The sequence below is a fragment of the Apodemus sylvaticus genome, chromosome 6, assembly GCF_947179515.1.
Source record: "Apodemus sylvaticus chromosome 6, mApoSyl1.1, whole genome shotgun sequence".
Lineage (NCBI taxonomy): Eukaryota > Metazoa > Chordata > Mammalia > Rodentia > Muridae > Apodemus > Apodemus sylvaticus.
In genome coordinates this window covers 52135700-52148700 of record NC_067477.1, presented here as the reverse complement: position 1 = coordinate 52148700, position 13001 = coordinate 52135700, and the positions used below count along the sequence as shown (strand labels likewise).

Below are 13001 nucleotides of genomic sequence, written 5' to 3'. Positions count from 1 at the left end.
ATTTCCAATATTTCTTTACAATTCATTATCAATAAGTGTTTGACTGGCATGCCTGTTATGTGCCTGTATAGCCAACAGTGTCAACATTTTCTTGGGTGAGAAGCGACCATGGAAGAAGAGTTTAAGCTCCAAAGACAAGGATGTAAGAAGAAATTGACAGCAAGCGCAGGTCGGATTTCCATATTGAAAACACATATGTTCGTGTTTTCAAAATGCATTCATAAATATTTTGGATGCAGATACAAAGTATACATGGCCCCTTTCATTTTTAAAATCCCTTTTAATTCTTTTATGTTATCGTCATCTGTATATTTTAAGATGTGTTGTTTATTAAAAGAGGGCTGTGACTGAGCTAACAGAGAGGCAGGTGGACCTCTCAGGACCCAATCTTGACTGTTTAGCACATCGGATGATCTAGCCTACAGGATGCTCAACAAATCCATCTTTCCTTTCCCCTTGCGGTGTATTTTCCTCATGTAATGGATTTTGTCTCAAAGAAACTTAGGAGAAAAATTACTTTAATTCCTCAACATATTTATACTTGAAAAATAAAGGACCCCTGCAGCTCCTTAAGGCTCTGGGATTTGGAGACCAGAGCATTGTGCTTTACAGGGCCTGGTGTCTCCTGATTATCAGAAGGTACAACTCTATGAAATCAGATGCCCTAGGTTCAAATTCTGGCTCTGCCACACTTTCGGTTGTTATGATCTTATAACATTCCTGTATTCTTTTTCATATGAAGAATGGTAGATTATAAGAGTTTAAAAAGGGGGGGAGAAGAAAACCAAAACACCAAACTGCTGCAAATGGCTTCTACAGTGACTTGCATATAGTAAGTATTCAGTACATTTGGACAGTAAGTATTAAATACAAGTTTTAAATTCTAATGATTAGCGCTGGTAGGCTAATCTATAAACTTAAAATGCTGGGATTATATTGGTAGCAATTAATCTTCCCCTCACCAGTTTTTTCTTTCATTAAGTAAATCTTTATCTATCATCCACTAAGTACAAAATATGGGTGGAAACAAAGATGAACTCAGAAGAAGGAATCCACGGCACAGGATTATTGGGTTCCAGTGCAGGACACTCAAAGAACAGTTACTTAGTGGAGAATGTTTGTTTTAGAACACTGAGCAGAGAATGCTGGGGAGAAGAGTGAACCAAAGGACACAGACATGACTGGGGCTGTTTCAAACACCCAGGAGTCAAAACCATGATGTAGAAGGGTTTCTAAAGTTATTAAGAAGAAAGGGAGAAATGTTTCAAGACCAAAAACACTGAAGAATTTTCTTACTTTTTCAGCTTAACAATCATATCAAAATGAAGAGACTTCTCTGTCTATATTTTTCTGTTTGTTTTTAGAGTTCTGCAGGTAAAGCCATCTTCAGTGGTGGAGACTGAGGGTTCAGGCGTACTTTTGAAAGGATGTCAAGACATCCAGATCTGGGTGAGAACATGGGCCTGGGGCAAGAATGCAGAGCCCGTTCATTGAAGCTGAATTTAGCTGGGGATGTCAAAACCTGACCTACGAAGGTGGGGAAGGTAAGCCCAATAGGTAGGAAGATAGCTGGAAAGCCACAAGGTCAGATGGGGTGGGGGAGGGGTGGGTAGGGGGGGTGGGGGTGGGGAGGAAGAAGCTAAGTGGTGAAGAGGACTGTGACTAGTCCTAGGCCAACACACTGCACTTTCAACCGGAAGGGTAAAAGATGGCAAACTCCGGGGCCAAACAAAAACTGTGTTCATGTCCCTGATGCCACTGCAGAAGAAAGGGATGGTCACCTGCCAGCAACTACAAGTTGGCTCGGACAACTGTGCTGTGTGTGTGTGTGTGTGTGTGTGTGTGTGTGTGTGTGTGTGTGCAGATACCCTTGGAGGTCAGAAGATAGCATCAGGCTCCTCTAGAGCTGTGGTTCTCAAACCTTCCTAATGCTGTGACCCTTTAATACAGTTTTTTGAGGTTTATGGTTGTGATAATAAATAAAATTATTTTGTTGCTACTTCATAACTGTAATTGTGATACTGTTATGAATCATATAATCAAATAATGTAAGTATCTGATATTCAGAATATCTGACGTGATCTCTGTGGGGTTCGAGACCCACAAGTTGAGGACCACTGCCCTAGTGCCAGGCAACTGTGGGTAACAAGCTCCTGGGTATAAGTGCTGGGAATTGAACTTGGGTTCTCTGGAGGAGCAGTAGATGCTTTTAGCCATCAAGTCATCTCTGCAGCCCTCTACCTGGTAAATACTGCCTCTTTTCAGATCAAAAGCATTTTTAAAATAATCTATTTCTACCTAATATAGTTTACTGAGAAATTCGATTAACCTTACACTTGGTATTATGGATACAAAGCCTAACAGCAGTCAAAGAAGATGTGTAAGTTTTCATTATACAGCCTTAGACTTATGATGCCTACAATCATTTTAAAGAATTATAGTATTTGCAATAGTAAAGAAGACAGGGTGCACCCAGATCCTCATATATAAACATTACAAAATCAGGTAGTTCTATACCTCTGACTCTTAGTATTTAAAGAGTAACAAATTTAACTCAACATTTACTTATGAATTTAATATAAGATATATGGAAGGGGTTTTGGATATTCTATTCTACATAGACAAACAAACAAACAAACCAAATGAACAAAAACCCGAACAATTACCTTTAACCATGTTTTTGACTAATCATTGAACTAACAAGGTTTCCTCAATATTTCACCCACTCAAAAAAAAAAAAAAGTTTCCAAAAGTTGAATAAGTTTGAAAATGCTGGGCTAACAACAAGTAGCTGGTTTGCTGTTGACACGTGGTATTTCCTCTTCTCTCCCTACACTATTCTGAGGGATACAGACTAAGAATCTCAACTTTGGCAGCTCGCAACTGCCTATAGATGTCCCAAGCTCTGCTCTGTAAAATGCAAAGCCCCACACATATAATGTGTTTTTACATGCATATACATTTATGGTAAAAAAATTAGTTTCTAAATTAGAAGGAAATTAATGACAATTGCTTAAAGATGATAGTTATAACATTATATAATGGAAGTTATGTGCTCTGGTTTCTTTCTCAAAACATATTGTATTTACGGTTCTTGTGATGACATGTGCTGTACCTGGGTGATGACCTGCACTGAGGTGGATGATGTAGGCTCTGTGGCACAACGTGAGCTGCTACATAGGGGTTACTTAAACTCAAATGTTGCCACCCTGCAGCAGTGCACCTGAAAGCAGACCAAACCACCAGCTGAGGCTGTGTAGCGGGATACTTTGGAGAAAGGGCTGGACCACATCCTGAGTGGGACAGATCAGAATGATACAAGAGTTCATCATGCCACCCAGAATGTCAAGCAACTTAAAAACTTGGAAATTTCCATTTAATACTTCTGAACGCTGCTTGACTTCAATAACTGAAACCATAGAAAGTGAAAGTGTGGGCTAAAGAAGATCACCATATGGAATTATAATACGGCAAAATACAAAGGGAACTGTCAGGAGTGTTCAGAATGGGAGTTCCAAATGTGTTTATCTATGGAAAGCTACTGGGAATATAGTTTAAGACCTTGAGTATACTCTGACCTTGAGTATAGGTCAGTGGGGCTGGAGAGGTGTCTCAAGAGTTAAGAGCACTCGCTGCTTTAGCAGAGATCTAGAGTTCAATTCCCAGCATCTATGTTCGATGGCTCATAACTGCTTATAACTCCAGCTCCAGGAGATCTAGCATACTATTCTGGCCTTCACAGGGTGTTAATATGCATGTGTGTAACACACACACACACACACACACACATGCACACATACCAGGCAAACATACACACATATACTTGTGTGCACATGCACACCTACACCAATAAAATAATAAACATTCTGGATTTTTATGCGTAACAGGAGGTTTCTTGCCTATGAAAACAATGTTTATAACTGGCAGAAATTTGATTACTGACCCAGTACGTGCAGGAGATAGTCCTTTAAGAAAGTAGCATCAGAACACTCATGGATATTTAGAGTTCTTTTAAATAAAGCTTTCCTTGAAGTTCGACTTCACAATAAAAACAGCCAAAGAAATCAAGAAATAGGAAGGAACAGGTAGGTTTAATGTTGATTTTGCTTTGCCAAACCAATACTGCATCAGAATGCAGCCTTGTAAGTAGAGTGTTTTATAGACAATATCTGGAATTAAAAACAATTAGAATCCTCAATGCAAATGGCCCAGTGTTCTTGGAATCACACACATTTGCCACTCGGGATTTAACAGTTTGAAAGTGGGAGGCAAAACATCACAAAGAGCTAAAGAGAAAAACTGGGACCAGGACACCAAGGAACTAGTCACTCACTGAGGTTTGGAGATTGTTAGCATAGCATCTCTTGGTCCACGTTGACCAGCACAGTGAACCCTGGCATACTGGGGTCATCCCCCCACAAGGCAGGTTTTGTTGTAGTTTCCAAGAAATCTTCCTACATCACCTAAGCTGGCTCCTGTTCTTTAGTTTCTACCAGAAACTAGAAGTCTCTGGTAAAGTTGATCTTAAAATGATATTATTTGCAACTATTGTGCTATTTTACATTTTCGTTTCACACGAATGGCTCTTCTTCTTCCTTGGATGCCAAGGTTACAGGCTGTTTGTAAGTTTAAAATCTGAAAACACCTCAAAATTCAAACTGTTTTTTAGCTTGTGTATGACACCAGAAGTGGCAAATTCCTGCCTAACCTCAGATGAGCCTCAATCACAGAGTTGGTACTTCAAAAATCTGTATAAAATGAATTTGCCTAGTTAAATAGAATGTGTACAAAATGAACAACTTTCAGGTTTAAATTGGGATCATATCCTAAGATACCTTATTATGCATAAAGTATTTCAAAATCTCCCCTTCCTCCCAAATCTGAAATGCTTCAGGTACTTCAGAGAAGAGATAAATTGAAAGCCTGCACAGTGTCCTGCAAATGACTCCTATGTAGGTAAGAAATGTGCTGATAGACATAACTGTGCCTGTACATCATCTCCAGTTACCAATCAACAGACAATAGGACAGTTATCTTACTTTACACAAGCTGAAATTAATAACTAGTAAACATTTGTCCTACTTTTTTCAAATACATTTGAAAGTATCAGTGACGTTCTTTGCATCCTTGTGGGTGACAGAGAAAGGTGAGACTTGCTCAGTCTTGACAGTAGGGGTAAGTAAGTAACCTGTTAGTTTTGGAACCTGGATCTCCTGTCCTTCAGCTCCTGCACGCACTGTGGCCTAGTTCATTCTTAAAATTTTCTAAACTTTATTGCCACAAACTTGCAAATAAAGAAAACAACAACAACAACAACAACAACAACAACACACACACACACACACACACACACAGAAGAGAAAGAAAAAAAAGAGTCCAATATAGTGGTGCACACCTTTTACCCCAGCACTGGGAGGGAGAGACAAGCTGATCTCTGTGTGTTCCAGGACAGCCTGGTCTACATAGTAAGACAGTCAGCTTACTCAGTAAAACCCTGTCTCAAAATAATAATAAAAACCCTGTCTCAAAACAACAACAACAACAACACACCAAAATTAACGAGAACCCCCAATGTTGTTATAACTTAAGGAACTTCTCTACTGTAGAACAGACACTTGAAACTGAAGCTGTGGGACTTCGCATTAAACTTTGCACTTTTGGTTTTGAATATATTTTATACACTTACCTCCCACCAAACCCAAAATGTCCATGACAGAAGTAGAAGTAAAAAAAACAGAATGCAGGGAAACAGATAAGGGACACAAGTCATGAAAGGGGATACAAAGTTCTTTGTTTTTATTGTGCCTCAATTCAAGGAGAACAATTCTCTCTTTAGGAACAGTGTCCTACGACCTGTAAGAATGTTTATATCATACGCGCATATACACATACACACACACACACACACACACACACACACACACACACACGCATGCACGCACAGGCACACAATGATCTACATCTACTCCAGGTAAATTAATAGAAAGGAAAAGGCACAAATGTAAGCTACTAAGAACAGAGACCACCAGTACATAGATTGTAACACACTGTAATAAATACCAACAGAATGTTATTTTAGAGGCACCATCTAAAACATTTTACACACAGCTGCTACAACTGAGCAGATATTTTTCCAGCATAGTTTAGAAATAAAAGTGTAATCAACTGATGGCTTATTTAAAGATGATTACATTGTAAATCTTGATTTTAAAAAAGAAGGAACTTGGTTGGAGGTTGGGGAAGGAGGATCAGGAGTTCAAAGTCATCTTTGGCTACACAGCTAGTTAGAGGGCAGCCTGGACTACATAAGACTCAATCTCAAAACACCTAAGTTAATTAATTTAAAAGCAAAGTCATTTGAAAGTCCATTCTAGACAAGATCAGGATGAATAGCACATGTTTACAGTAAAAAAAGAAAAAAAAATCTTTGCTTAGCAGCACAAACAGGGAAGAAAGTTTGTGAAACATTTACTGATTCAGTGATTGGTAAACCATCAAGAGTTTAAGACTGTGGTGACTCTTGGGAACTGCTTAAAATTACAAGGTGGTGCTGCTAGCAGTGGTAGTGCGCTCCTTTAATCCCAGCACTCAGGAGACAGAGGCAAGCAGAGTTCTGTAAGTTTGAGGCTAGCCTTGTCTACAAAGCAAGGTCTAAGACAGCCAGGGAATGTACACAGAAAAACCTAATCTCAAAAACCAAACCAAACAAACAAAACAAAATTGCAAAGTGTGATAGTAGTTCCAAATGCTTATTTAAAAATGTCTGCAAACCCCTTTTGTGTTGCAAGGTTTTCTCTCAGCCTGACATGGGGAAAAGGAATAGCGTCAGTGCTGATATGGTATAAAGACGTTGCCAGATATTTAGTTTGGATTATTTTTTCATGTATTATTTATGGATTTGAAGGTCATAAATATCTAAAAGTTAACTTGGTAAACTGAAAATAAATTTTAACCACTATTAAAACTACTTGAGAACTATTTTGTCTTGCCTGTGTAAGCTAATGACTTGTGCCTAACAGATGTTTATTCACAAGATTTTCTTCAGCTGTAGAAATGGTTACTATCACAGAATATGAATGAAACCATTCATAACTCAATGCCCAGACTCTGAGAGAAGGAGGGAGAGCTTTTTGCTCGTCAGTGTTTTGAAGGTCATAGCAATTCTGGTCTGGGAGTATTTTCAGAGACAGAAGTACTAGGTCAGAGTCTAGCTGTGGGCAATGCAGCAGTACTGTATTAGCTTGTTAGGGAAAAAATAAATTAAGGAATGATGTTTAGTGCTTTTCTTTTCTTTTTCTTTTCTTTTTTTTTTTTTTTTTAGTGCTTTTCTAAAAATGAGTATTAAAATCTATCATTCCCCCATTCTACTTTTCCAGGTCATTTGGTTATGCTTATATTGACTAGATAAAATGAAAATGTGCCAAAATCCAGACATGGTCTTCTAGTCATTTTATTCCATTTCTCATTTTTTTTAAGCAGATATAAAAATGTCAACCATGATATCTACTCACAATTTCCATTATCAGGCTAACAAGCAGCTTGGCATTTCCACTGTGCATGGGGCTTGGCAGAGATCTGAAGGTTCCTTTTGGTCTTTGTGGATAGAATGTGGGCTTTTCTTCACGAACACACGTGTTGTTGTTCATACCATTCCAAATAGCATGTAGCACTAAGGTTTTTGCCCAGGCAGGGCCATTAATTTCTTTGATACTTTGTAGAGAAATTCTACTATAGACCAAGTATGTCCTGACTACAGTTATGAGTTTGAATGAGGAATCATAATATGAAGAAAACATGTCTGGGAACTATTTCTTTTTAATTTTCACAATTAAATTATTTTAAAAAGTATAATTGGAGAGCTGGGCATGGTAGCACATGCCATAAAGCCCTTGTCACTTGGAAGACAGAGACAGGGAAAGAGTTGAGAATGTTCCCAATGACTGCTGAAAACGCTGGCATTTGCTGCCCTTCCCCCCACCCCCCACCCCCACCCCGGCATTATTGCTGTTCCAGTCTTAACTGCAGGGTGGGCACCTCTCACAGCTTCTCTAGAGTCCAAGGAATGCTGGGAAATAAGTGGGGACACAGCTAAGGGCTGCAAGGCCATCTCATACCTTATTCTTGGGCAAAAGACCTTGTGGTGTAAAGACCCTTTGACAACACTGGGCAGCCCACCCCGACGCCATCTCCCAAATAAATGGAATACTTGAAAAGTAAAGTTGACTTAAAGCACATCTCTGCAAAGAGGTCTCCTTCCTTCTAAGCAGCACAGACACGCCATTAAAAAGAGCTTTATCCTCACGAGCTCACCTTCCTGTTTTGTTGTCGGAAGGAGCAATAGATAAGTACAGAGCCAGGATAATTAGCATGTGCATCTTATCGTGGTGCTAAATACTACTGAGAAAAATAAAACCGGGAACAAAGGCTTGTCTGAAGCAGGTGGTCATCAAATGGTCATCACAGTCTCCATCTGGACTTAATCAATGAGGTAAGGGAGGGTCTCACTGGGGAAGATAATCTCAGGAAAGAACGTACAAATGTAAAGACTGAGGCCAAGGGCAGGCTGGGTGCTAGCAGAGAAAGAGCAAGGAACACAGAAGCAGAGGGGCAGGCGTCAATCCGAGGAAGAGGACAAGAGGAACATGTCAAGTAGGCTTTGCTAGAATGTTCCAAGGATGGTCTGAGAACCACATGAAGCCCTCAGAGTAGAGAAGTCCCATGACAACATGTTAATATCATTCTTTTGTAGCCCAGGGAGAGACCCTATCAAAGGAGACACAAAAGATAATTCTGCTAACAGGTGCCTCAAAGTTTGTACATGCAGCTACTAAAAGGGAAAAGGTTTGAATAAAGGTTCAACTTTATCCCGGTGGAATAAAGGTTTTGGGGGAAGGATGGTTTTAGTACGCGACTGCTCAGAAAACTCTGGTCCTTCTGCTCCAGCCTTAGGTTCCTCCAACCCCGAGGGTTACGGCCTAGATTGTCTGCCACAGGACCACAGGAGTTCTGGGCACCAGGACCTGCTGCTTCTCTTCCAGCTGGTGTCAGTTCCAGCTCAGAACCAACTCATCAGTATTCCATCCATGGAGTCTCTCCCCGCCCCCGCTGTGCATCAGGGCTTCGGTCTCCTTCTCTGAGACAGTCCCCTGAGGTCTACCCGACTCCACCGCCCCGACCTGCCCTAGTCTCCCAGGCTCTCAGCCCAACCGGAGCATGCCCGTAGGCCTCTGCTACCCGCGCACCTCCTCCAAGCCATGTAGGTTTTGCCCTATGGTGGTGGCAACCATGGATAGACTACAGACTGAAGCGGGGGCGTCCTGAGCCCTGATCACGGGCAGAATGCCTGGGGAGGGAGACCTATGCTAAGGAATTCCCGCAACAGCTCTCTGGAGACATTCAACTTCCCTGCATCGCCTCAAACGTCCCTGGAGCCTCCTGCAATGCACCAGATAGCGAGGCAGACGCCGAAGGCACTTGCACTGCGCCCCCACTGGGATGCGCTATCACCCTAAGAGGGACCGGGTGCTGCAAATCAGGAGGACCCCAGGGCGCGTGGAGTCAGGGGTGGGTTGCATATTACTCACCTTGTGCAATTTCCACATAGCCCCCAAAGCCTTGACTTCGTGACTGGAGTGTTTGCCCTCCTCCAGGCACTGGTAGCACACCGGCATCTTGCATTGCACGCAGTACATGCTGTGGTTCTCCAGCTCGTGGTCTGTGCAGGTGGAGACCTTGCGCGGGCTCAGCCGCCGGCTTACGCGGCCCTGGGCCGGGGGCACCAGACGGTGTTTGGCTAGGGGACCCCGTGGCGGGTGGCAACGCAGACGGCAAGGGTCGCAATAGAAGACGTCGCACTGTTCACACATGACCGTGGCTTCCTTGGGCGCCTTCTCGCAGAGCTGGCACTTGAGGGCCGCGGCTTTGCTCTGTTGGTAGCGGTCGATGACCCCTTCCAGAACGCGGTTCTTGGGGAAGCCGCGGAGCCCCCGGTCATCCAGAATGAGGCTGCGGTGGCACTGGGGACAGGTGATGCAGGAGTTGCGGGGCACGGGGGCCAAAGCCGGTGACAGGTGGGTGGGCGGTGGCGGCATAGCAGGGGGGAAAACACGGACGCCGTTGGGCGACTTCTGGCACGGGGTAGTGGGGGCGCTGGCGAAACCTCCGTAGGAGCCATAGCCGCTGTCCGCCTCGCTGTACAGGCTCATCTTGTCCAGGTCCAGATAATCATAGTCGGAAACCCCAGAGCCCGAGGCCCGGCGGCTCTGGGGGGACTCGGACTCCGGGGTCTGCACCAGGATGTTGCGGGCGCACGCCTGACATAAATTGTGAGAGCAGGGCAAGATGATGGGCTCCCGGTAGAAGGAGCCACACACAGGGCATTTTAACTCTTCTTCCATCTCTTCCATGGGGACCTGGCTGGAAGCGAGGCAGCAGCGGCTGCAGCGGAGGTGAGGGCCTGACCTGGCGAAGCAGCCGATGGGCCTGTGGCGTCCAGCACCTTGGCCAGCGGCGGCGGCTGCGGTGGTGGCGCCTTCCCGCGTCTCCTAGGCGCCGACTCCCCAGGACGCGCGCTCGCTGTGAGCCGCCGAGCCTCCGCGCTGCGCGCCAGCCCAGGCCCGCCCCCTTCCCGCTGTTAGCCCCGCCCCGCCAGGGAGCCGAGGCTTATCGGACCGCGGCCGTGAGAGCTGCTTTCTCATTGGCCTCCCACCCTGTCCGTCTCCTCTCCTCTGCAGGCCGCAGGGGGCTCAGTGATTTGGAGCTGGAGCTGCGGCTTCGTCTGCGGGCTGCCGCGGGGTTTTCGGAGGGGGTGGGCGCAAGCCGAGAAGAAGTGGGGTGGGATGATTCATCCCTTCCCACCCCCTACACGCGCTTCCTTCTGAGCTCGGATGCAGTCACCCCGGAGCAGGGGGCGTGAGAACCCCTCCCGGTCGCGAGTGGGCTGCTGCTGCTGCCTGTCGCCGGCGCTAGCTTTCCAGCTCTGGTCTGCGCGCCGACCCACCCCTTCTCCTTCCGCTGCTGGCGTCGAGCCGGCACCTCCCCTGAGCCTTCCTGGAGGCTTTTGGGCTTTTCTCCAGCCCTCGGAAGCAGCTGGAGCGCCCGTATCTCTGGTGTTTAGGAGAAGATGGTTATGCACCATGGCTGCATTGTCCCCTTCCTGTGTCCCTGGTAGCTTTCCCCCTACTCCTAGGCAAAGGCTCAGTGTTCCTCCAAAAGCTGTGCCACCTTCGCTACATGCTTTAAGCGTGCGGAGGCCCTGTGCCATGGAGTGACGGTACATCTGTCCCTCTCACCCTCCCCAGCCTCTCGAAGCTCATCCCTCAGCGTCTAGCTGGGTTTTTGAGAGGCCCCAGGAACGTTAGTTGAGTTCAGGCAAGCAGAATTTGTGTAGCTATGTGAACGAATTGCAATGGGCCTGCAGATTCCCAATGTTTGATTCCAGACAATATTATCCAATGTCACATGTCCTTAGCATCTACCATAAATTCCAGAAAAGGGGTACGTGTTATTTCTGCTTCTGTGAGGTAATGAGGGATCTAATGATAGCCCGTATATTCTAACCGATTTCTCTTTTTCCCAAACCATGCTTGTGCTAAAAATAATGGGGTCCTGCCCCTTGCCTGCATAACACTTGAGTAGAACAACAGCAATAGAATCTTTGAATAAAGATATCAGCCTGTTACTCAATGGGTAGAAGCTTTTAATCGAGTGACATTCCAAGGAAGTAATTTACCTTGGGGGCATACATAGTTAATTTTCTGAGTGATTCATGAAGTAAGTGACAAAAATGGTTTTCAAGTTCGTGGGATCTTCCAAATTTTCAACTTCCAGAAGATAACAATTATTCATCGCTTACTTTATAATTTAAAAGCACTTTTTTTGCTCAGAGAAAATAAGTACTTTCTATAATCTTGATCTTGGAGAAATAGTACAAATAAATTGAATTATCTTGCAAATATATTTTTTAGCACAATGACTGCAGTAGTTGATCATTGGTTGTGTGGGAGGAAAAATTCATTGTTATTTAAAACTATGTTAGTCACAGATCCTATGGGGTTTATTTCTAACCCAGATTTTAATTAGTTGGGACCAGAGCTGCTAATGCTATATGCAATCTGTTTATAGGCAGTGTTTCTTAAGATTTGATTGGGGTATTATCTATATTAGTGCAGAATATATAGACTCTATTAGTCCAAAGACCCTTTGCTCATGTTAAGTAGTTAATTCTTAAGAGGAAAGGGACATCTGTACCCTGGTATGTTACAATCCTTTCATGTATTTTGTATTCACCTGCACAAGTCAGAGAAACCTTGAGTAGCAAAGTTAGGAGCTGACATTCTTCCTGAGCCTGGGTTTTCTCTACCTCAGTATGCCATCTGAGGCCTGGTGATTAGCACACAGGCTATGCTTGGTTCACAGGAAAGCGTGGGTAGTTTGAGGGAATGTCCAATGATATGATTCGGTGTCAGATACAAAGTCTCAATACAATGTGGATTTATAGAACAGTGCATCGATTAGGAAATAGCTTGAAGTGAATGAACTGTTAGATCTGTTTGGTCAGGAACTAGCACATCAATCACTCCTACAGGGTGTTCCAAATGACTGTCTTTTGTTGAGTGGCTCCTCTTCCAGGCATCATGACTTGAGTCAATCTCAGAACATGTAGGCACAGTTATCCCCATTTGTCAGGTTAGTGAACTGAAGCTAGGAAAACCTACTAGAGGAACCTTTCCCGATCCAGTACTGGTGAGGCTAGGATTGAAATCCAAGAGCAGGAAGGTTATAGATCCTTTTCTTCATTCACCAAGTAAATACCGAGTCCATATTTTGTCAGGTTCTGGGGTAGCAACCCTAAAACGTTAAACTTCTGCCATCCGGCTTAGCCTGTACCGTTTTTAAAATTAATTTCTCTCTTTTTGTTAGGCCTTTGAAGATGTTCTCTCTTGTTGTACCACATGACCACAATGTTCTCTAAAGCCCACCACTCTAAGTTATCTTTAAAG

The 13001-nt window shown here is 43.8% G+C and overlaps 1 protein-coding gene across 3 annotated transcripts in view; it reads right to left on the bottom strand.

The window, feature by feature from the left end:
* Trim9 (tripartite motif containing 9) overlaps positions 1-10553 on the bottom strand; it is a 109372-nt gene extending 98819 nt beyond the window's left edge. For all 3 annotated transcript variants that reach the window (XM_052185711.1, XM_052185714.1, XM_052185713.1), the window contains exon 1: positions 9585-10553. In XM_052185711.1, the coding sequence (XP_052041671.1) occupies positions 9585-10406 (822 nt within the window). In that variant the 5' untranslated portion in view covers positions 10407-10553. The remainder of the gene's footprint in view (positions 1-9584) is intronic.
* Between the last annotated feature and the right edge of the window lie 2448 nt (positions 10554-13001).